General features: G+C 30.7%; 4 protein-coding genes and 1 non-coding gene across 5 annotated transcripts; 2 read left to right on the top strand and 3 right to left on the bottom strand.

Annotated features, from left to right (window-relative positions):
- Positions 1-231: 231 nt before the first annotated feature.
- Positions 232-303, bottom strand: TRNAG-UCC (transfer RNA glycine (anticodon UCC)). Its single transcript has one exon. It is a non-coding gene; the product is annotated as a tRNA-Gly (tRNA).
- Positions 304-15,094: 14,791 nt separating this feature from the next.
- Positions 15,095-18,182, bottom strand: nst (phosphoglucomutase 3-like protein nst). The gene is made up of 8 exons (XM_040707461.2): positions 17,929-18,182; positions 17,791-17,864; positions 17,183-17,312; positions 16,827-17,127; positions 16,431-16,755; positions 16,260-16,372; positions 15,423-15,847; positions 15,095-15,344 (listed from the first exon to the last, which is right to left on the bottom strand). The coding sequence occupies exons 1-8, from the start codon at positions 18,018-18,020 to the stop codon at positions 15,203-15,205; spliced, it is 1,602 nt and encodes a 533-aa protein (XP_040563395.1). The 5' UTR covers positions 18,021-18,182; the 3' UTR covers positions 15,095-15,202.
- Positions 18,183-18,516: 334 nt separating this feature from the next.
- Positions 18,517-19,147, top strand: LOC121113631 (uncharacterized). The gene is made up of 2 exons (XM_040707464.2): positions 18,517-18,782; positions 18,847-19,147. Exons 1-2 carry the CDS (start codon positions 18,517-18,519, stop codon positions 19,145-19,147), a joined length of 567 nt encoding a protein of 188 aa, XP_040563398.1.
- Positions 19,148-19,306: 159 nt separating this feature from the next.
- Positions 19,307-22,342, top strand: LOC121113628 (uncharacterized). The gene is made up of 4 exons (XM_040707460.2): positions 19,307-20,074; positions 20,134-20,672; positions 20,738-21,413; positions 21,790-22,342. Exons 1-4 carry the CDS (start codon positions 19,642-19,644, stop codon positions 22,275-22,277), a joined length of 2,136 nt encoding a protein of 711 aa, XP_040563394.1. The 5' UTR covers positions 19,307-19,641; the 3' UTR covers positions 22,278-22,342.
- Positions 22,284-26,156, bottom strand: LOC121113630 (uncharacterized). Its single transcript, XM_071886768.1, has 2 exons — positions 23,250-26,156; positions 22,284-23,185 (listed from the first exon to the last, which is right to left on the bottom strand). The coding sequence occupies exons 1-2, from the start codon at positions 23,431-23,433 to the stop codon at positions 22,488-22,490; spliced, it is 882 nt and encodes a 293-aa protein (XP_071742869.1). The 5' UTR covers positions 23,434-26,156; the 3' UTR covers positions 22,284-22,487.
- Between the last annotated feature and the right edge of the window lie 3 nt (positions 26,157-26,159).

Genomic DNA, 26,159 nt, shown 5'->3' with positions numbered 1-26,159 from the left:
AAAAAATTCTAGTAGTGATTTGAAAAGAGGAGGAATAAGAAAATCTCATTTACTTCTTATTGTGCCCATCTAATAACAACTCTTATACAAAATACAAGGGGATAGTTGGATTTTCTTAAATATTGTCATGGTTTACAAATTATGAAAGATGAGAGAAGAACTTAAGGAACATGAATAGATGCTTGATGAATCTCTCATAAGAGGTAAAAAGGAAAAATACATTAAAAATATTGCGTCGGCCGGGAATCGAACCCGGATCAACTGCTTGGAAGGCAGCTATGCTGACCATTATACCACCGACGCTTTTGATATTTAGAAACACATACTAGGTTTTTAATATTCTAAAGTTCAACGAAAATGCTTGTATACGTTATAAGGATATATGAACAGGCACGCTTTCTTGAAGGAAGACATAAAAAAGAAAATTAACGTGATAATTCTGACAATTTGAAGAAAGTTTGGGAGAAAAGCAGCTTAGCTGCCATGTCGTTCCGTTAGATGAAAGCAGGTTTGGGAGTCAGGAAAAAACACCAAAATCTACTCCACATATTCAAATGACATAATGGCTGGAATAACTCCTAAATTATACTCCCAGTCAAACAAAAACTTGTACACTTATAACTCCCATGCAGACCCTCATTGTTATTCTTCCTCTTTCATGAGAATACACACTAGTTATTACTTTATACTTGGATGTTCTGTCTTTAAGAAGTAAATCAAAAGGAGCTTTTGAAAAAAATAAAATCTTGTCTGTGTACCAACTAGAAATACCCACAACTGCTTCTAGAACCTGTTTTATACATTTTTAAGATAGACAATGCTTCAAGCGGAAACCCGATCAAAAGAATTACAAAAACAACAAAAATTGATCAAACCTCTGTATTTTTAAATGATATATTTTTATTTATTAAAAAATATGGATCTACGAGTCTCAAAATTTGTACACATATCCCCCTGTTTTTCTTCTAAGTCCTTCTGTACAATGACATCCGTTCCAATTGCTTACATATGGTAATATGTAAATCCTTCTAAAAGCAACTAGATATGACAGTTATCAATGGAAACATGTAGACAAGGTTTTTGGAAGGCATTTTTCACTCAAAAATCTGAAAAATGTATCGAATTTTCTCTTTTTTTACTGTCAAGTCGGAACGCTGTTACACCCAAATGGCTTCATCAAACACAAAATTGTAATGAACTTTTCTTTATGTCTACGCTTAACCTTGCAGCATATTTTAACCTTTTTTTTATGCAATTTATTAATCATGATATATAGATCACTAAAGATATCCAGCAAAAAACGCTGAGAACTTTTTGCTGAGCGTAATATATATACACTTTGGTGTGTACATGCATTATAGATTAAGTAACAAATTGCAGGATCTCACAGTTACCAGAGGTTAAGTCCTTATACTGCAATTCCAAGTCGAGTCTCAAGTCTTGGCTCAAACTTTCTATTCCTTAAATATTTTCATCATAGTCAGTCCAAGTCCTTGAATATTGTCAGTGAGTCCAGTTCCAATCCGCAGAAAATAAAAGAGTACTTGGTTTTTTGATTAAGTAACGAAACTACGTACATTAAGATTCAGATAATGATTGTGTGATCAAGTTGTGTTCAAGTACCACATATCTGACATTTACTACAAAATATTAGCTTATTAAAGTTCAAAAAATTAATTAACCGAATTAGTACATGAAAAGTATGTATATATGTGGTACCTACTAAACATTCATCAAAATATTATAGGGTATTGAATTATCTTGCCCTCGGCTTGGAAACAATTTTTGAGTTATATAAGCGTACCTGATTTTTTTTCCTTTTCTAATTTGTGAGAGGGAATATTTCCTAAAAGACTGTCTTCGATTCGAATCAAGTCGACACAACACTAATTGAGACTCTAAATTATTTTGTCATTGAACGAAAGATTTCCATGATGAAGAATTGGTTTGATAGTCACTCTGTTTAAAGTTGTATAAAATGTCAAGAACACTTTTTATGGACATTTGTGACAGCTTTAAGGGTATTTTATTCATGGCACACACAATACATCAAGTGTATTATAATTTCTTCTTTCTTTCTTTCATTGTCTATATTATTTTTGTAAATTTGGGATTTCAATTTAATCGTACGATGGTTCATTACTCATTTTTATACAAAAATTCCCAAGGAAATACAACAATTTTTGGAGGAATTTTTCTATACCTTTGTTTTTACGGAATTCATTTACAATTTAGTCATAATTACACATTGGCTAATGTCAAAAAAAAACCATCTAATCCACTTTCATTAAAAATGTATTCCTCGATTCTATATTTTTCGAATGATTAGATGTACCTGAACGCATTTTTTGCCTTTTTCACAGTTTTGTATAACTAAATATTTATTATTGGCATTTTAGTGACAACAGTTTTTTCATCGCAGTTTAATAATGTTAGCAAGATTTTTTATTTTTTTTTCTTAACAGAGCTATTTTTTAGCTCATAAGAAATGAAATGACTAGGGAGGGAAGCTTTGTGTCGTAATTTTTTAAGAGGTTCATAATTCATTATCAAAGATGGAAAAATTGTCTAAATCCTGGTAGTGTAAATCAAAAAGAAAAGTATGCGTTGGCAAATTTAATAAACGATGTATCCATTGAAAAATATTACTAAATAAAGTATATATAGTTCTCCTTAATAGTTAACACGTTTGATTTTTTGTATTAAATAGGGAAAAATAATTAATAAGGGCACTATTATCTTGCAAATTACCAACATTTACTTTTTTATAAAAATGTATTTGAACAATTTTCACAACTGTTGAATTTAAAAACTAATTTTAGCTATTAAAAAAAAGGAAACACGATTAGTGCATGTGATCTTTCGTCTTTTTTTGTTCATTATTTAATAGGTCGTCGTAGTGTTAACTTGTCCCTCTGAAGTAAGGATTATTGTCTATCTTCGGTGTAAATGTTTTAAAAAGGCATAATAAAATAAATACATATGAATTTAAATATACTTATAATATTTTCCCTGAACTAAAGCTTTTTTAAATGTAGAAGTTTCTCTTCTTTATAGCAATAATTCATTTTCTCGTCCCAAAATCATATAAGAGGCAGCTGATAATAACAAGGATCTTAATTCAGTAGTACAATAGTAGTTCTCACTCCGGCCTTCTCTTTTCGCTTTTACACAAATCCCATCTCTCTAGTTATAATTGATTAAGACCCTTATTAATATCAGCTTCCACTATATATAATCTTTTTTTTTTTTTTTTAGGGTGGATAAAATAAATTGTTTCTATAAAGAGGAGAACCTTCATTTAAACTAACATTAATCAGGTAAAATTTAAATATATATAATTATATTTAAATTCATATACAGGATGTTAAAATCAAATCGGCAAATTTTTCAAAAATCTTTAAAATATATCGGAGGGCACATTTTTCGGCGGATTTACTTGAAAAATGGAATAAATTGTACATATGAATGTCCAAAAAGACCTCATTTGATGTACCTGTCTCTAACAAATCTTGCTCTGAATGAAGGAGCAGGCGTTACCAAGGTAGTTCTTTGTACGTTAGTCATTGCATCCTTGATGTATGCAAATAGAGAGTTCTTTATGGCATTAAATGTTTGATTTTATTTAGATTCAACGTATCCTTAAACAAAATTTAGAAGTTAAAATATGTAAATTTATAAATAAACATGTTTAAATATTCAACATTGTCTTTTGAACACTTGCTTGAGCAATATTTTCCCCCTTGCTTACTCTGAATCCTTGGTTGATTTTTAAATAAAGAATAACAGAGATTAGAAAATAAAATAAAATGGTTTAAGCATATTATTTTTTAAAAGCTTTTGTAGTTACGTTATGAATATTTTACAAATGCAAAATATTGCTATTTACTTAGGGATTAAAATATCCTTACCAAGGTTAATTTTGATAAAATATAAATTGGATTGGAATAGCTTAATGTAAAGTTACAACCAATTAAGTCCAGAATAATATTTTAATTTCCCATTTTATTGAAGAAAACTGTTGATAATAATAGTTATGAACTACATGGGGCTTTGATTAGTTACACTAATTTGTAAACAATGCGACACAGAGTGGTGCCAACTTGCCGTAAAATAATACAAATCCCTGATTAATAATGTTTCTTTTTTATATAAAATATCGCTATAAGGTACTCACATAGAAGACGCTCTGAAAATTTTCGCAGGATGCGCCATTTCTTTAGAACAACTAACTACAAACTGTCACACCACCTTACAGATAATATATATTTTTTGGTATGTTCATGCCCTATTAAACTTAGGCATGGACAGATCAATTGGCCACTTTGTCAATTAATCAATAATCGGTAATTGATGTTTGTGACGTTTTTTTGTGGTTTAGCTACTACAAAGGGGTTACAATTTTTTTTTTTTTTTACTAAATAAAGTTATAATCCCTATCAAATTTCTTATTAACTTAAGATTGTAGTTTTCCTCTGTATTTAATAACGATGTCATTGAAGACAATGTTTATCATCGCTCTAGATACCAATCAGTTCCTTGATTGAATTCTGTGGATACTCATAAAATTGAGTTCCATAAAAATTGGCAAATATATAGCCTTTGTTACAATTTTATTTTTCGATCAGTGTTATTTCGAAAAAAAACCTTTGTCCTTTGTTTTCTCTTTCTCATACTTTATTTCAATAAAAAAATATTATTAGCATCGGTAAACTAATAATTAGTTAGTACAAAATGGAAACGCAAAGTACTTTGATACAAAAAAAATTTAATTTTGTGTCCTAGTGAAGAGTATATACAATCTACATATTAAGGGAACACAATTACCAGGCTATAAGAAAGATTTGTTAAGTTATTTAGCAAACATTAAAGGTATTAAAAGTTCCTTTAGTAGTTGAAAAAGTTAAATATGAAGTGTTAGAAATTAGATGAAACGTTTTTTGTTTTTTTTTAATAAAGAAAATGAAGAATTATGTAACGTTAACTGGGAGCCTTACAGACTATTTAATTGAATCTTGAAATATACCTTTTGTTCAAGAGGATGTTTATTCAGAAAGAATACCGACAATCACAGAAAAAACATTGCATGAAAAGTTGTATCCTTCCGTTACAATGACTACAAAAATTGATAGAAGATCTGCTGACAAAAAAGTTTTGCGTTTCCATGAAAAAATAAAAGAAACCAGGCCATTCTTCTCCAAAAATGCCGAGAAAGTTATGCTGAATAGTCGGAAGGGAAAGTCTTAAGTCTGAAAGTTTCACTCTGCATGCAAGAGTTTGAGTTTGACTATTCAAGAGGGGACTATAAAGAATTAATTCAGACTACACTCGTGCATCTTAGTGAAACACCTCTGAAATTTAAAAAAAATCAAATACCTGGAGCTCTTGACAATACTTAGTGGATGACAAAAGTACTATACTCAATTAAAATGATACTTTGACCACGTAGAATAAATTTATTGCCTCAAGAAATAGTATTTTACCCTGTACAATTGGAAAGATTAAAAAAAAGAACTTGTACATTTCTTTGTATATTGTTATATTCCTTAGTAGATAACTCCCTAATCTTCAAGGTACTCTATAATAAAGGTGTGTCGCTCATGACTTTTATAATTTGACATAAGTAAGCATCCCATTTTAATGACGTCACATATGTGTGGAAAATGCTAGCTTGTTCTTTTATTTCGCTCTGAGATTACAAGGAATCTAGCTCAAAATGTAGGATTTTCTACTTGCAAACTGGGCCTAGCACTACCTAAAGGGGAAATTACATTTTATTTTCATACTGTACCCTTGTAGGGATCAAAAATAAAAAAAATAGGTGAACTATCTATCTACTTTTATGAATATAATAGGATAGACAACTATTACTATTAGTTGTCTTGTAGTTGTAAGTTTGAACAACTGTATCTAATCATTTGTTAATATTTTCCAATTTTCTTTGAATAGGGGATATACAACATGATCTCAATATCAGGTATTGTTGCATAATAATAAAAAAACAGTCATTATATCGAAGAAATCAATTATATGTTAAAAATAAGTGTGAATATTATTTTTACTTAAAATCAAACACTCATGTGAAAAAAATAAATTTACAACTAGATCTTAATTTGTTATATATGTTGATATAGAATTTATTTTGCTAACGGAACTGAACATGATTTAAATGACATTCAGATATTTCAACATAAGTCTACAGAAGTTAAGAGGTTTGTTACATATTTTGTAGAACACATAGTCACATAAAAACAGCTCCGAATAACTATTTATATGTAATAGTAGAGTAGAATATGCTTTGCTGACCAAAATATCGAGAAAAGAGAAGCATATAATCTTTACCAGTCTAGAATCATGCTCAACTTATTTTCAAATGCCAAGTGCCTCAGTAGTAATAAAACAATCAGGCCTGAGCTTGAAGTGTCTAGCATATATAATTATCCTTAAAAACCTTATATCACAAAGTCTAACTTATAAATGGAATTGATGCAAATGTGATAGGGATGAGTGATTTCTGCGTTAGTCACATCCAGGAAACTGAAGGACTCTTATTAATGGAATAGTTTTGTTAGAGTACATAGGAGACGAAGAAGAGTTGACTTTCAATATTTTCAAAGAAGGAGCTCTGGTTGGAGACTAATTTGTCAGAATTTATTGGGCCTGATAGTTATTTTAGAACGTTAAATATCAGTTCGGATTTTTTAAAGATACCTGTATTTTAATGGAAATCAAACAGTAATTATACTAATATAAGATCCATCGTGGGAAAACCTATCTGTTGTAACAGATGCCTCAGACAGAAGAGTAAAGTATTGCAATGCCTATGTAGGCAAATTAAAAAATGAGGAAAAATTCCAAAACAAGTAGTTAATAATTGTCGTGGGCGCATACCAAACCAGCGAAAAAATCAATCGGATAATAAAAGATGGTATTTAAATCTATGTGATTAAAACCTATGGTATTTAATGAAAATAATTCAGATTTGTTGAATAATATATGTATATTTTATGTTAAGCAATAAAATAAAAATAATGCAATATGTTTATTCCAAATGTTCCAACAAACGATATTATCCAATCCTCAGCAAAATTTTGAAGAATTGTTCTATAGCTCAAGTCTCAAGCCCAGAACAAAGGCCAATCACATCCCGTAACTTTTTTAATAAATTGGGCAGAGCGATCACCCTACCCCCACCCCCAAATAAAGGATTTTTGGCTCTTTAATAGAAAATTTAGTATTATAATTTTTTGTCAAAAAACTCAATATAATTTTTCAATTCTTTTCTACAGAAAATTTAATTTTTCAATTTTTTTTCACCAAAATGAGCTATTTTTTGTGAATAGCTATGGATTTTTGACATTTTCTGTGAACAACTGTGGGTCTTTGAAAAAATATTAGAAAAAATATAATATTTCAAATATATTTTTTGAAATTGTTGTCAAAAATGTAATATTTAAAATATATTTTTTGAAATTGTTGTCAAAAATTTAATATTGAAAATATCTTTTTTGAAATCTTTCTCAAAAAATTTAATATAATTTTTGCAATTCTTTTTTACAGAAAAATTTAATTTTTCAATTTTTTTCACCAAAATTAAATTTCTTATGAATAGCTATGGATTTTTAAAATTTTGTTCCAAGGAATTTAATATTTGAATTTTGTTCCAAGGAATTTAATATTTGAATTTTGTTCCCAAAAAATTTAATTTTTTGTAAACAACTTTGAGTTTTTGAAATTTTTTTCTCAAAAATTTAATTTTTTGTCAACAACTTTGAGTTTCTGAAATTTTTTTCCCAAAAAATTAATACAATTTTTCAATTCTTTTTTACAGAAAATTTAATTTTTCAATTTTTTTTCACAAAAATTAAATTTTTTATGAATAACATTGAATTTTTGAAACTTTTTTCCCAAAAAATTTAATTTTTAGTGAGCAACTTTGGGTTTTTGAAAATTTAAAAAATTTAAAATATATTTTTTGAAATTTTTATCCCAAAAAAAATAATTTTTTGCGAAGAGCTGTAAAATTTAGAAACTTTACAAACTTTTACAAAGCTATAAGTAGGATTAACATTTAATGGGCTTGCTTAAACTATATTTGTTTTATTCATTCCAGATTTTCTAGAAAATTGATATTAATCGGTCTTATGGGTGTATCCTTAATTAAAGTTATGACTTTGTTCTTATCAAATATGTAAAAATCCTAAAAGATTAACATTAAGATTTCTATGATCATCTTTAGTTTCAACACAAATATTGTTTTTATGTCTCACTATTTAGAAATGAGACGCAATAGAGCAAGAAATCAAGTTTTAAAGGTAATAATACCATATAATCACGAACCAAAAGTAATCAACTCATAAAAGTCTACTCACTCTCATAATTTATAGGCAGATTCAAATACAGACAATTACATTTCTTGAAGTATGAACAATTTGGTAGTAATATGATTTCTCATAAGCCAATTATGTCCAATAATATTATGGGTTAAATACAATGAGATGTTTAAACATTATTTGGCTTTTGACCAATTTGGATAGAATAGTATAATTTCTCGTAATAGTTAATTATGTACAGAGTGTGTGTACAAAATCTACTGCATTTTAAAGACGACATTACTCCATCCGTCTATTTTTGGTGTTAAAATTTTGTCCGAGTCATAGACTTCAGTTATTGTTTACCACTGGTAGCGACAGCATCATTTTAAGTGCCCAAGAAAAGTCATTATGTTCAATGAGAGAGATCGTAGGTGCGCTGCGATTCAGATTATGCTTAGAGATCACATTAAATTAAGCAATGCTGATATCACTGGCCTTCTGTCAATGCCAGTTAGAACGGTCAGAAGTCTCAGGAAGCAGATGGAAGAGTCATCAGACCCGATGGACGTTGTTGACAGGAAGAAGGAGGAGGAAAAGAGCACCAGGATTGTTCGGGACGTCCCCAGGGCCATGAAGACCAAGTTTTGACCAGTGTCATGGTCTTTGGGATCGTGTCAAGTGAGGTCATGTCATGCCGCCCCACATCTTCGAGACAGGCCTTGGATGTTGTAGCAGGACTCGGCTCCGGCCCACAAAGCTAAGCGGACGCAAGAATGGCTGAAAAGCAATGCTTTTGCGTTCGTACCCTTCTCCTCTTGGCCTCCCTCATCACCGGATTTGAACCCGATGGACTACTTTGTCTGGTCCTACGTGGAGAACATAATACCTCCCATAATACCAAGCAATCTCTTATCACCTGCATCAAGGAGAAATTCAGTGAGATAAAAGCAGTGCAGATCCAAAATGCCTGTTCTCGGTTTCGTAGCCGCATTGAGCAGGTTTTGGCTGCAGACGGTGGCTACATTAAATAGATAGCTGCTCTATATCTTAATAAAGATATTCGTTTTTATTTTATCAATAAATATTATAAAATAAGCTTGTAGTTGTTGTTTTTTTGAAGCAGCAGATTTGGTCCGCGCACCCTGTATATATTTACTACCAACTGATATAAGTATTGCTATTAAATTTTCAACGTCATTGTGAAAACTTATATATGATTTCCTCATGAAACAACCTCCATTGATAGAGGCAAATCATAGAGAAAAAGAAACATAGAGCTGGAAATGAATTTTACTCGGCCGGTTGGCGTAGTTAGGCAGACGGAGAATAAATATTCTGATCATGATAAGATTAATAAAACTGCCATGTTTGATCTACTTTTAGGTGTATTATGTTAAAATCCAAAGTACAAAAATATGGCTATTAAATTTATGGCTGTTTCGGAAAATACTGTCCCTCAAGTTTCTCTATGGTACCAACATTTACGTACGATGGGATCCCAACACGGAAACCTCAATATTTTATTTTATGTATCCGAAGGGGAAATCCAATTATTTTTCAGGTCAGGGCATGAGCAAACAACCAGAACAATCATAATTACAAGATGATGCAGAGAGCCTGAGTGATCAAAGTAAACGAAAAACCAAGTAAATAGCACCAGGGGCATCCGTAGTATCATATAAGTATATATATATATATTTTTTGATTATTTTGAAAAAAAAAATTCAAAAATCCACTGGTATTCACAAAAAATTAAGTTTTTGGAAAACAATTTCAAAAATGCACAGTTGTCTAAGAAAAATTAAATTTTTGGAAAAAAAAAAAAAATCATAAATCCATATCTATTCTTAAAAAAATTAAATTTTTTATAAAAAAATTTCAAAAATTCACAGCTCCTTACAAAAAATTTAATTTTTTGGAAAAAAATTCAAAAATCCATGATTATTCTCAAGAAATTAAATTTTACAGCCCCTCCAACCCGCCCCCGCGAACGCCCCTGTAACGACCAGTATAAGGTTTAAATATATTCAAACAATAGCAAACATATGTACAGTAGGTATGTTGGGATAAAAGTTGGCGAGTTTTTACATCAAATCGGAGTAATTGATCCAAAACTACAAAAAGTTTTGCAACTTTTCCCGGTCTTCTCTACGTTCTATTGTTTTTAACTGATGAAAACGTAATTAGAGATTTCATTAGAACTGAAAATTATCCTTTAAATCCGTTTAATTCATGTAAATTTCCTCCAATTATTAAAAAATGCTGACAAAGAAGTTATTGCATAAGCAATTGCAATTAACTGCAATTTATTAGGTAACTTTTTACACATTCATACAATTTTATCAAACACTATATATATATATTAGTGTAATTACTTTTTGATATAAAAAAAAAAAATTCCTGGAGTGCAAATGAATGAACTTTTACCTAAAAATGATGATATTTAAATTCGTTAAATTAAAACTTTAAAAAAAATCTCGCATAAATCATTTTAAAGACACTTGCTATTAATAAAATATTAATTTGATAATTAATGCTTAGTTTTTTTTAATTTTTGGGGACTCAAAAAATAAATTTTTCTTTTAATTTTGTAGTTTCATACAAATAATAGTGCCCTGCTCGAATAACGGGGGAGCTCTAAACCCTTCGTCCTTAGTTCCTACAAGGGATGGCGCTTAGAACTTGTATTATAGTGTAAGTTCTATAACAAGGGCTCCAGCAGGGCTGCACTGGAGAGGCTCTATCTATGCCGACAAAAAATTATCGTCAACACTAAATAAAGTTATTATTTGTACGATAAATTTTAAATATAAAAGCGCCAATTTTTTCTTCAACATCTCTTCACTAAAAAAAAAGGTAGGTTAAATCGCTCAAAAACTGTAGACCTATCAGTTCAGTCCTAATAAAAATTTGTCAGTTGTAGGATTGGTCCTCATTAGTCTTTAAGTCTAGAAGTTTCATCCTAACTTCTTTAAAAGAGACAAGTTACCCTGAAGTTTGAATTAGGAGATGACTGACTAGAACGAACTAGAATTGTACGTTCTAGCAAAAAAATATTTATTTTCTTCGTTTTTATCAGGGTTGCAGAGTCGAGTCGGATTTAAAACTCATTTATAATCTAAGCCTTATATTCTGGTATTCTCATAGTTATTTTCTAAATGGTTATAAACTATAGATATGAAGTACTATTAATTTATGAAACCTGAAAGTTAAATCATTTATAAGTTTACTTCACAAATTTCAAACGTGCTCTTTGGTCCATGCTATCATAATTCCCAATGACTTTTAAAGTCTAAATATTTATATTGGGTAGAGCATAGCCTCTCGCTCTACTAGTTCATTTAGTAGACTTGTGAATAGTCAATATCATCAGAAGAGTAAAGAGTAACGTTGCAGTGACATGTTGTGTGAATTTTTCGTTCATTGGTTACGAATACATAAATTATTTTTCCGAAACTTGTGAATCTATTAACAATAGATGGATTTTGATCCATTTTATTTCTTATTCATCTAGTTAAATAGCTTATATTCCGAATATTTTATTTATAAATAGCACAATTATTTACTACATATTATAACTAATAACTACCTATGGCTATAAATTAAATATATATATATGGTGACTCAATAGCATTTATATTGGCTATAAAACATATCATTTAAAAATAATAATGTGGGTTGGAGTCTGAGTCGGTGATATTCAAAATACCGACGTCGGAGTTGTAATTTTTTTGTACCCATTCTGCAGCCTTGGTTTCTATATTCTTCAATCCTAGATAGGAGACAGGAAAATAAAAAGATAGCTAGGGCCGTAGGACTGAAAAAACCGACTAATCAGTACTAAGGATCATAGGTACTATACTTTTATTGTATCATGCAACCTTTTTTCCAAAAAGAAAACAGAAAAAAGGCTTGAATCATCTGGTTATTAGGCAAATAAATAAATCCCACTAACTCTTATTTATCTCTATATGTAATCCTGGAGGGTTATTGTTGCATTTTTAACAAGAAATTGATTCCTGACCTTTGGAAACGGAGTAAAATTATTATAACCTATTATAATTAAAGCTTTAATGCTTTATAACTTATTAATTCGTTTTTTTGTCAAAAAGAATAAAATATAAAATAGCCGTCGTGACTATGGCGTGGCCCAGATACTTGAAGAATAATCTGTCTCTAAGTATCTTAGGCATGACATGTGAGACGAGGGAATCGACAGCTGACAATAAAATACCCTACATAGTTTTTTTTGTTAGTGAGGTAAGACCGTGAGTACCGTTGAATGGTAAAATACATATATTGGACTGATAAAAAAAGATTGAAAGGGGGTGTGACTGATTAGTGATTAGTAAATCTGTTCTATGATCGATCCATCCCTAAAAAAAAGGTCATTCTGCCTCTTGTAAAGAATATTAAACCTAAGACTTAAACAATTTTTTTGTCTCTTCTAAAGAAAAAGCCTACTTCAAAGTAGTAAAATCCACTTACACCTCTGTATAATTTAGTAATTAAACTTATTCATGAAATATGAGTACTCCTACTTGGTTTAAAAATGTTTTAAAAACAATAAATATTTTAATCAATGCTGTACTTGTTAGTAATAAATGTTGATATTTTAAAACAATTTGTTGATAAATGAATAGTAGTTTCAATTTGAGAATGTAACAAGTTAAAATTCTTAGCTTAAGATGAATAGATCTGTTCTCTCCATATCCATCTACATCACTTGTAAGGAGTCGCAATGTGATCAAAATATGAAATCAAATCCAAGATGGTTCCCAAGTCTCGAATCCTATCAACCATCTCTAGTGATAATTGTTATGTATTGCCTTTTATATACTTTTAGCTCATGACGTATTTTATATATATTGTTTTAAATAGATAGTAATGTACCTTTTGTTTTACGTGTTGATATATTTTAATAGTTATGTCTATGTACATCCTTTTTTAAGTGTAATCCCTTATAGAATATATATTTAGTGTATGATTGTACCCCCAATCAAAAGGTCTTCTTATTGGCTTTACTCCGGTACGTTACTTCCGTCTGTTGGTGGTGTTCGAAGAACACTACATAATACATTTGCAAGTTAATACTCTGTACCTTCAAAAGTTGTAGTCATGGGGGGTACAAAGTTGGACTTTCTACATTATCTATTCCTTCTAATACTCGTAATATGAAGTTTTAATATATCTCAAAAAATATGAGACATTAATTATATGCATCTATGACAGTATTTTGAAACTTTCCATTACGACTATGCCTTTGATATTATTTGGGATGATTCTATTTGATTTTTGTAATATTGAAATAATAGATACATTGAAAATTAACCTTTTTTAATATTAATTTTTGATATTCATAACGCTATTTCACCGTATGTAAGGAGTTATCCTAAAATATTTTCTCGGACATTTATCATAACATCACGTACACACTCCTTCAACAATCGGTCCCCAAATTCATTGTATAAATAACCTTCTAAATGTCAATTTTTCACCAATTTTTTTGTCATGGAATTAAGTAGAAATATTTATTGAAGCTTATATGTCATGCCTATTGCAAAAAAATCAGACTAAGTATCTATTTTAATTGAAAGATGTTTTTATTTTAATATTAAAATTTTGATAACTTCTAGAACTCCTAATTACTTTCCGATTCAAACATGATTGTTGCATTGCCCAACAACGGCTCCTAACAACAATAATATTCATTTATTATTATGACCCTATATCATTTACTAAATGTACTTCTCAATAATAATGATAAAAAGGATGGGGGTTATAAAGGGTTCAGGGGTAAATGGCTCGGGATTGAAATGATAGCGAGGTGGGAAAAGGACGAGGGGTATTTGTTCGGGGGCTAAGGGGGGTTAGTTATCCAGAAGGGGGGATATCGTATTATATAGAAACCTATGTTTCTAACGCCATCTAGCGTGAACCGACCGCACTTATACAAGGCCGATCAGAAAAAATTCCGATCAACAAGCCTGCATAAAAGTAGGTCATAGAGAAATCTGATCAAAAATGTAAGTCTACTTATCTTATTAGTTATTATCAACCTTGTGTAGAATATTTCAAGGAACTATATTAATGCAAGATTTGTACAGATCCTCTTGTAAAAATAAATAAGTTTTGGCAGAGATTCATGCTATCCAATGACTGTATTACAACTAATTTGGATTATTGAATAAGGGATTTGAATTTTATTATGTATTTATGTGATTCTTAGTTCATATTAAAATAATTACAAATATCATTTGAGTATCCAAAATAATATAAATAAACTAGACATAACTCTATGCGTTACATTTTTTTAATCAAACCACTTGGAAATTTAAATTTTATTCAAACTCTACATAAAAAATCAAATAAAAAGGATTAATGAAAAACATTACCCTTTGTTGATGGTGTATATCTTGCAAATGTAATTTAAAAGAATACAACAACATATTTTTATATCTAAGCAAAAAGTCCTTGATATTTACTCATTTCTAAAATATTATATATTTAATTACCTCAATAAATCAACATTTTTAAAGAAAAATATGAAAATGAAAGAGTTCATTCGTTTCATTGAATATTTGCACAATTTACCAAGATATTATTGTATATTTGCACAATTTACCAAGATATTATTGTATATTTGCACAATTTACCAAGATATTATTGTATATTTGCACAATTTACCAAGATATTATTGTTCTATTATACAGAATATGTACTCCAAATATAAAGTAAGAAACAATTATTTGCATTGCGAATAAAAACTCGTGGAAATATTTATTTGGCTTGATAAAAGATTTAATAATCCGAGATAATGTTTACAACAAAGTAAAGTTTTTTGATTTAAAAACCTATCCTTAAATACATAAAATATCAATGATTATTTATTGAGGCTTTGGTGTTGGTTCCCCGACACCACCAGCATTTTGATGCACTAATAGTCCAACTTCATACGCCAGTTGATCCGCATTATCTTGTGTGTCTGATTCAGCATAAACTCGAACAACATCCTCAGTTCCAGAAGGCCTATATATGTGCATAATATTTTGATATTAATACCCTACATATATTATTAAATAAAATCATATCAACAAAGTAAATTACCGAACAAAGGATCGTCCTTTTGGAAACTTTAACACAACTTCATTTATTTTATCTTGCAAACCAGGAGGACTTACACATTGTCTCTCTGCATCTGCAGTTTGAATGACTTCACGATTGGCTACTTTAACTTTCAACTGACGATTAGGCAAATCCTCATAGGATTTGTACCAGTCTCCAGCACTCCAACCCTTGACTCTCAAAATAGTTTCAACAAGGAGCATGTCAGAAATTGCATCTCCAACAGTTTGATTAATGAGATCTACGAGATTTTTGAGTTGAGAATCTTGGGGGATCTGAGAAAGGCACTCTGGTGAGAAAATAATAGTTCCATGACCATTTGCCTCAAAGTAAACTCCAATATCGTAGTTTTTAGCAAGGTGATGAAGATTTTTTACTCCTGTAGAGGCACAAGCCACGTCCAATTTCTGAAAATGAAAAAGACAAATTGAATATCATTAAAATTATATATAGGTATAATATGGTTTCATTATGATTGTAGGAAATAATATATATATTTTGGTTTTGTTTTAATCTACATTACAAATTAGTTTACGTCATAAACATTACCTAAATGTATGTCTTTCATGAATGTATATGATAAATAAGTCTAATAAAAGAAAATTGCAAAAGTAATTGGAGTCAATTTAAAGATATCTTGATTCCCAAGCTATTAGAAAATCTATGCTTAATAATTTTACTAACTTAAATATTATGAGTTAAAGATATTTCGTTTATTTTAGCTATGTTCTAATATAAATTGAATCAACGGTAATCGGATTTTGAAACATAAAAAATAGATCATTGCTAAAAAATATTATTTTTAAAAGAAGAACTTACCAATTTATTTTTGATATAATCAGTTGAATTTCCATTTGCATATGCTGTCTGAACGATACCAAGTCGAAATTGAAGGCCTGACTCCGCAAGAAGATCCTTCAAGTAACTTGCAACTGAAAGATTAATATATATACTTTATTACAAATATTTTAAAAATATAATTTGTATTACTCAATGTAGCAATTCGATCTCCATCCAATAAATAGAACTTATTTCCTTCGTCAGCATAAAAGTAAACAACTCTATCTGCATCTCCATCAATGCTCACACACCGATCTCCAACAATAGATTCCATCCCACTAGGAGCCTTTTGATTAACTTTAACAAAGTCTGCACCACACCCAAGATTTAATTTCCCCTGGGTTCCGTCGTTGTAAAGAGTCATATCCAAATGAGAGGAGGGAAGAAAATTCTTAAGAAGTTTGATTTTATGTGCACCAACTCCGTTCGCTCCATCAATCGAAACAGAGCGACTATATTTGGATGAAGATGTAGACTATACAAATATATAATGTAATCGGATTATAATGCATATTTGAGAAATATGTATGACGAATAATTATCTACCTCATTGTCCAACTTGACGAATGCATTTGACAATTTCTTGTAATATCCTTCTTCAGAGTGATTTCCATAAGCTCCTTTGGTATTCTTGCAAACCACAAAGAAATGCAACTGGGGTGTAGTAACCACGCCAAAATCTGTACACTTAGATAACTTATCACATTCAATACCATCCAAAACAGCCTTTGATAAAGAAATACTTGAAGTTCGAGTATCATATCCTACAAATACATTTGACTTAACGGAAATATCAATCCCTTGTTCCTTTATAATAGATTTTAAAACTTCCTCAATGTCAGAGTCGCTATTAATCAATTAATTAGAAAATAGACTATAGTTAATTGACATAATTATATTACTTTGCATTGGCCAGTTTAGTCGCTAATCCTTCCCAATTTTGCTCCAACATAGCACCATCGGGATCAACTAACTTCACTCCATTATCAATTTCTAAGTTGTGCGAAGCAGTAATCATGACTCCAATGGTTTCTAAATTAGAAATTAATTCATGAATTATCATTAATTAATGGCATATGCTAAAGAAACTCGAATTCATATCCATAACTTTTTTAATAATGTAACGAACATATGTTATTTTATATTAATTAAAGGCTAGTCTTCATTTATCAATAGATATTATTATGAAAATAAATTTTAAATTATCCATACAACTATCTAATAAGTACGTATTTTTTGTACAAACTTGCGTAGAAAATCGATCGAAACAATGTTTAAAGTCATGGAGAATGAAATTCTCCACAATTTTCACATCTTTTTAAATGTAAACATTTAGGGTGCAGAGTTCATTTTAAGTCCAAATTTAGATCCTAAAAATAACTCCATCAATCATCGATCATTTTCAGGTACAACGCCCTTTTTACAAAGTTAAATTCACCTGTAGTCCTGGAATACAATGTATTCCAACTGTTTAAAAAATATTCTACAACAATAAGAGTATATTATTTACCTCCATTTTTGGATTTTGATCTTAAGGATGCCAAAAGACCCATACGAAACATGACATGGTCCAAAAGATCCGCCCTATACGGTAAAATGAACAAAACTATTTATATAGCTCAGTTAAAAAGTAAAAAGATAGACAAACTTGGTCCTAAATCCAGCAGTTCCATAACCGATAAATGTACTGTGTTTCTTGGGATGAGACTTGATTCCAATTTCTTGTGCTTTCGCTTCCATAATTTAATATTTAATGTATATTAGATTATTTACCAATGATTTAAAATGTGGGATATGTATGTTCCACGTTCAAAATTTGAGAATTCAATGCCAATGGAATCATTTCATATAATATCGTGAATTTCTCTTTTTGTCATTGTCGGGCCAGCTAAAGTTATCAGTATTTAAATCCCTTTTTTTATTACTTTTCTAAGATAATTATTTCAATATATATAATATATAAATATTATATTATAGATGTGCGATATAATTGTTTATTCCTGGAGGTAACCTTAGTAATGGGGACGAAGTACATAATAATTCCTCGTAACTTTTTGATCGATGTTCTATGAGGTGGCTATGTGAATAGTAGTGATACTATTTATTAATATAGAAAATGGAAATGAGCAGAAGAAGATATTTCTTCATTCCACTCACACAACCTCTTCTTTCTTAATTTTTCGTCTTCATAATACTTAATATTGATAATATTCACATTAGTAGCTTCAACTTTCCAATGTCAGCGCTCGTGTGTGTCCTGAGAAGATGGAGTTCATACTCCTCTTCTGTTCGCACGTGTTCCACTTTCGCCACTCACAAATCTCCTATCTCACTGGAAAATTTGTATCCATCAAAGCCCAGCTTCCTGGATAGATACTCAAACTCTCCTCCAAATCTTCCTCCTCAAGCAGATTCTTCTTTCTCGGGATGGATACCTATGGACTCACTCGTTTGGGAATACGATACACACACTCCAAGGGTCTCAATTTCCTTTAAACCAGAGTAGGTGTAATTCAATGGCAATTGATGTCCTTGTCACGTGACAATTTGATCTTTTTACTATTAGGGATGCGAATGACTGGCTACCTAAAGAGGCTCGTCTCACGCCAGGGAGAGACGGATTCGTCACTGTAACTTCGAATAGAACACGATCATTCCTCCTTAATAGAGCTGATGTCCTACAAAAACTTAGGGCTGTGATTCGAGAATCCATTTCTCCAGAGACTCGAACACCCATTTTAGAAGAAGAGCGAGAGATACAACTTCAAAAGTCCCGGAAAATAGCCAGGGAAAATCTTATTGTACCCATTGGACAATCTTCAATGATTTTATCATCTGATGATGTACACAATATTAATTCCTTCTAATAATTCAGTTAAAAAAATATAATTCAGTTAAAAAAATATAATTCATCTCTCTACGTATACTTTTATTAAGTATATTAATTTCATGTAGCTACTAATTAGTATTATGTCTACAATGGAGGCTATTCGCTATGTAATGCCATGAGTCAAATATTTCTATTTGACTAGGCTTTGTAAATTATCATTTAAACTGATCAAAACAAGCGATTCAATCTTTTATCATATCACAAATTTGCATCTTATTAAATTATTATCAGAAATGCATCACTAAGCTGCACTACTATTCGATGAGATTGATTTTTGTCACTTTATTGAACCAGGAGCGAAGAAGCTGTGACAAATCAAATCAATGTTTCATGAGGTAGAAATATTTATTTAAGTATATTTTTTCACCATTTTTTGAAAGCATGCCAAATTTTTTGTTTTGCTTCTTGGGGAGATAATCTCTCGTAGAAATCACTTTTTTCATAGATATTTAAGGTAGACTAAGTCAAGAAATGGTTATTCGTAAAAGACCAGTGGCAATTGAGTTGAGGCTAAAAGCCGAGGCTGAGGCACGCAAAGAAGCTGTCAAACGATTCAAACATATAGCGATTCGATTTTTCACTGGATTACTTGCATTTGCATTTCTCATATTTGTTTTGACGGTTGACGTTCTTGCAAGAGAGGATTACTTTTCTGGTCTTCGACATGAAATAATTGAAGAAGTCCATGAGCAACAGTTGGAAAAAGTTGTTACAAATCAGGACTTTGTTGGGGTTTTTTGGTATGCACGGAAATGTAAAAAATGCGAAAGCGCCCTCAAAATATTGGAAACATTGGTTGAAGAAGCTGAAAAATTCAGTGTAACGCTTTTGAAAATCAATGACAAAAGACTTGCTAGAATATCTTATGGAATAGAAAAATTTCCAACTCTAACCTTCTTTAAGGGTAAGAATTTATTTATTCGATTCGACTGTAATTAATTGGTTCCTTAATTTTAAATCCAGATGGTGAACTGAGTGAAGTTTATAGGGGAAATTTAGATGATCCGGAGAAGATATTGGAGTTTTTAACAAGGAGGGAATCCTTGATTTTGCCGGATAAAATCGAGTTAGTTAATAGAGAAACCCTGAAGATGATAGTTGAAGAAGATAAACCAGGAGGCTCATTTGTAGCAACACTAATTTTTGATGATAGTGACGAAAGCATTGGTGTCCTATCGAAGCTGGAGACTATTGATGATGAAGCAGACATTTTTAAAATTCGTTTCGTCCGAATTCAAGATCCTGATCTTGCAGATGAATTTTCTCTTGAGTCAGTACCAGCCTTGGTATATTTTAGAAATGCAATTCCCTTAGTATATCCTAGTGGAGCTGATTTAATGGACTCTACTGAAGTTTTGGAATGGTTAATCCAACACCAGTCCTCTATTCTGGATGAAGATGTTGTTGAAAGCGTATCAACTGGAGAAGAGTTGAAAATAATGATCAACACATTAGATCATTTACTAATTCTTTTCAGAGATAAAAAACGAAAATCTCAAAAAGTAAGTAATTGAGCTTCTTTCATGATTGAGTATCTTACTTTCAAATTAATAATAATTACTTCAAGGCTTTGGCTGCACTAGAAAATATAGATGACGATGCTGATATTCTCGGTGTTAGTTTTATCGAAGTTGATGATTCAGCTTTAGCTAAAGAGGCTGGTATCAGATCATTTCCTACTCTTGTTTTCTTCAAAAACTCTATACCCTCAATATATGAAGATGACCTGACTGATACTGAAGAAGTACTGGATTGGCTTAAAGAAATGGTCGAAGGGTCTGATATTGAAGAGATTACTGAAGAAATACTTGAAAGACTAATTGTTAAAGAAGAAAAACTTGTTGTCTATTTCCATGATAAAAAGGGGACGGATGAGGAAGACGATGTAGTTTTGGACAATTTAGAAGAAATAGATGATGATTTAGATGAAAGAGGAATACTTTTCGTTAAAGTTAGTGGAAGCCAGGTTGCTTATGAGTATGGAATTGAAAAACTACCTACAATTGTATTATTTGAAAATGGAATTCCGAATGTGTATGAGAAAAACCCTGGAAAAGCCAGAGAAGTTTTAGATTGGATTGTAATGGAGACATCTGGAGATCATACTGTAGAAGTTGTGACAAATGCTATGCTCGAAAAAATGATTGATTCTTATCCACACGTTGCTGTTCTGTTGTATGATAATAACCATCCAGACTCAAGAAAAGCAGTCGATTCTCTCGAAACTATTGACCATGAACTCGGTAAGTAGAAAAAGGCTCAATCTATGAGGGTTGATCTTAGGCCACTGTAACTTACGTGGCGGTAATGGGCACCCCACTTTCATAGGTTTCTGAATTTTCATTTAATATCTTGATTGGGATTTGGCCCCCATCCAATACGTGTCGCGCAGGATCGCCCCTGCTACCTATCCATTTAATAATGTACTCTTGGTTTCCTATAATAGAAGAGGATTCTCATTCAGAGTTTTTTCAATACTATCAGCAGTTTAGAACAACAATGGTTAGATTTTATGCCATTATTCAATAATTAAATGAGGCTAATTAGGGATCCTCATCCTGTCTGTTAGAAACCCAAGAGTACAATTATAAGAGTACTTACGTCCTTTTTTGTTCTTAGGAAAGATTAAGCTTGTTAAATTACATGACTACGACGTTGTTGAAGAGTATGGCATATCCAGTTTACCTGCTCTCGTATTTTTCGAATACCAAATTCCTCACCTCTTCTCAGATAATTTGAATGATGGAGTTAAGGTAAAGGAATGGATGGTGGATATTGTGAATGGGGATCACATAGAAGAGGTGACTGATAGAATGTTAAGCTCAATTATTAAGAGTAGAAAATACGTGACTGTTGTCTTTTATGACGATTCCAATGTACATGACCTAAAAATTTTGGAAGAGCTGGAAAAAGTAGATGATGACATGGATCGCATCAATGTTACTTTTGTTAGAATTTCAGACAGAGATGGGAAAGTTGCTGAAAAGTATGGGGTTGATATTATTCCTGGAATTGCTTTCATTAAGAAAAATAAGTCAATACCATATAAAGGACAAATCCACGAAGAGAACATAATTTTGGAATGGGTTAAAAATTTGGCAATATAATATAAATTTATTTATATTTATACGAATTGTAAATATTTATTTTCTAAATAAAGCAACAAACTGAAGTTGTACATTTAAGATTTTTTAAAAGATTGAATGAAATATCTAATTACAATATTATCTTTTAATATCCTGAGACTTTCATAACTAAAGGAATTTCAAAAAGTTTATGTCATATCACTTAACAAGTTATTTGATTATTAATGAAAATTAAGTCATGGAATTGTAATTTCTTTGCCCCCTATACTCGACATATTTCCTATAACCAAAAAAGGATCCAACAAAAGCCAAAGTGCCGAACAGAATAACTAAGAAGGCAATGAGAGCTCTAGAAAACTTGTGTGGCGTAGGATATTCTAGTGAAGGAAAGTAGATAAGCTCTTGATCCTGTTTCTTTGGACATCCTTGAAATAATCCCCCAGCGAGACTAACACAGTCTACGATATTTCCTTGGGTTTTACTATAACAAGTATAAATTTCCTTGAGTAGTAGACCTTTAGTTGCATTATGATAAGTGCATTTGATTCCTGGTTGAATTTTCTTCATGCCCTTCATAACAGCATCGAAGATCTGTTGTACAGAGTAATGATTACCTGGTATAATATTATGTGCTGTCAGGATATTAGACATATTGTATCTTCTAAATTCAGTCATAGCCTTTACAAAATATAATTCAGTAGAATTCAATATAGGTAAACGATATGCACACGTTCCATGTGCTAAATATTCTTCCTTCCATAAAGAAACATTTGTAGTACTTGAGCGAACAGAAGGCCAATTGGTGAGTAATTGGCCCTTAAGAGCCTTCAACACGGCTTCGTCTACTTTCAAACTTTTATTGCAATATACAGGAAGATTAGAATCATATCTATAAGGCCAAAACCCTCCAATGATCCAATCTCTTGTAGCTAAAATATATGTATATTAAAGAAATGGATTATTATCAAGTATGTTAATACTTGTTAAACTCACGGGGTATATTGCAACCATTCCCATCCTTTTTTTGCATCCACTCAATACATTCCGTGACTGGCCAACGATGGGACAATATGATATGATCAGAGTAGGAAGATTTACTGCCTTTTACAACCACAAGGGATGTCATGTATCCAAGACATAATAAAAAGATTGACACTTTATAATAATTATTAGTCATGTTTGTTCTCGATGAACAGAGCAGTCAACTTAAACTATGATGAGCTGAAATGAAAAATTAAAATATTTGTGAGACTTTATCAATTTCCTTTGTTTTGGGAAGTTCTCAATTACTCTAGCAACTGATTTCACAATTACATTAGTCACTTATTGGCTATTGCCTTATCTCAAACTAAAAGAGAGAATACTCTCCTCTCCGCCCTCATAGCTATAAACTAAAATGGTAAAATGAAGATCACGTGATCAGTATTTGTCAAAATATAGTTGCTTCCCCACTACTTTTCTGCTCGCTAGGAGAGTCGAGTATACCTCAAATAGCTCTATAAATATTATATTAATACCATCTATGCAAACTCCATGAATTTGTTCTTGTAACTAAATTAACAAATTGAGTTCTCCAATTGAAAGAAAAAGCTGTGTACAACATGAGGGAAAATGATAAGAGTTAAAATAAATTATAATGATTTTTTATCACTATGGAAAATAAAATAGTGACGTCATCTGTGGTATCATAAAAAACGAAACCTGGCGTGAAAAAAACTATACTAATAATACAATACCATATCCCGTATAAGTATATGAATTGTAATTGCAAAAATTATTTTTCAGCTAACATTCTACATGGTAACATGCTTGCAGCTCTGGCTCCCTGATGCGAGGCTCTATTTCGTAATATATTATTATTAAGCCTAATTTATCTCTTCATATTCTTAACAATATTAGTAGTAACCGATAAGTAATAACTAATATTACAATATAATGTTTATTAAATTCAATTATTCGAGGCAAGGAGTATCCACTTTTCCATTCAAAATAGGGCTAATTGATTTGTCAATAAATATTACGGCAATTGAACATAGTTTTCGATATAAAAGACAATTATTATTGTCAAATCATACTATCAAGTTGATTAAATTATCCAAAAGGGGCTGAATATTTGTCTTTATATATCATAGCTAAATAAATTTATTCCTATACTAATTAAACGATTATCAATTAATTAGCTGAACCAAATATTTGGGAACTGCATACAAGTGTTAATCCAAAATTGGAATCCACAATTAATAGAATTGAGTCATTTAATGATTTAAGTTAACAATAAAATAGGTTAAAGACATTAGCTATTATTAATTATTCAGCCTCGATGTGAGTGCAACTTAATATAGCATAGCATGGGTTGATTACGCTTTGTGCACGATGGTGGACCAAGTTCAAGTCCATAGCATACACCTAATAATTAATCATAGTAAATAAATCGACAATCACAGTAGTCTGAAAAAAAGAAGGGGGTCTAGCTATAGGCCTATATAATTGATGAAATGATTAGTTCTGTATTCGGCCGGCCAAATAGAATTAAATAAAAAGATATTTCCTTCTTTTTTAAATGTTGTGTAGCCAAAATATTTTTTCCCTTTTATATTAGGTTGGGGAAAAAGTAATTTCGTATTTCACGCCCTTTTTTAATAGTAAGTATATCTTGTTCTTTATTGGATGATACAATAAAATGTTGTATCATTGTGAGTGTATACTACACACAATTTTGGAGGGTATTGTACCGTTAAGTCTTGAATTATCGTGCGTCGAGTAAGGAATAAATTCGCCATATTTTACATTTTTATCAACGAAAAGGAAAAACGCGACCAAGAAATTTGCGATGTATACGGGGTCTTTTGTGTTGTACAACAGTGGTCCGAGTAATTTCGTTCTGGTGTAGTGGAAGTGAATGATTGGCGTCTCAAAGAACAACTAAACGAATAACTACGTTTTTAAATTTATTCAAAATCCAAAAAGTGCAAAAAAATGAACTTCCAATGAAATATTGGATTAGTAAATTAAATAAAGTTTGTAGGATTTTGTCTGGAAATTCATTTGCATATAAATTTGACTCATAATTGAAATATATGTCATTTTCTGAAATTTTTTTTTGGAATTTTTATCTCCAATTTTAATTTGGGAATTTTTTGAAGAAAATAGTCTATTTTATTATGCATATATGTCGGTAGTTATTCGAAGTTTATAACACAATATTTTTTATATTATTTATAATACTTCTACTAAGGTTACAAGAGTATTTTTTTGGGGTGGGGATATTTTTCGGGAACAACGAAACATTTATATTATCATAATTAGTATGTAATAGCATTTCTGGAATAATTTTTCAATTTTCCCTATTAATTTAACCATTTTCAATGTGATTTCCCTCTCCCTCCTAGGCCGAGCAACGCCAGGTAACACTTTGCTACTAATTCTTCCCGTAAAACATTGAAATATAACGAAAAATACGAAAATACTTTTTCCTCAGCCTATTAATTAATATTACATCAAGTTGGCATTTTGATCAAGTTATATAACTTGTTTGTAGAAGTTGTATGAATGTCTTTTTCAATTATAGTAATTAATAAGTACACCAACCATTTTATTTACTAGAAACCAGGCATCATGCTATTGATGCTATCATTTCATTTTGATTATAGAGCGTTTTCCCGTCACGTCGGCCATTTTGAAGCATAAGTAATCAATTTGAATAATAATGAAAACCCTTTTTTCATTGATTTTTAGGAAAATAGTTAACTATTTGATGTCAAAATTGTGTCAATAAATAAAATGACTTAAACCTGACTCTCTATCCTTTTATTGCCTAGTTGTATTATATATCTGTCTATATTATGTATTAAAAAATACATAAGCTCATTTTAGGTTTCAACTTGTACACAACAACGTGTTGGA

This window comes from Lepeophtheirus salmonis, chromosome 2 (genome assembly GCF_016086655.4).
Source record: "Lepeophtheirus salmonis chromosome 2, UVic_Lsal_1.4, whole genome shotgun sequence".
Taxonomy (NCBI): Eukaryota; Metazoa; Arthropoda; class Copepoda; order Siphonostomatoida; family Caligidae; genus Lepeophtheirus; species Lepeophtheirus salmonis.
The sequence above is the reverse complement of the archived record's forward strand: the minus strand, read 5'-3'. Positions and strand labels throughout refer to the sequence as shown.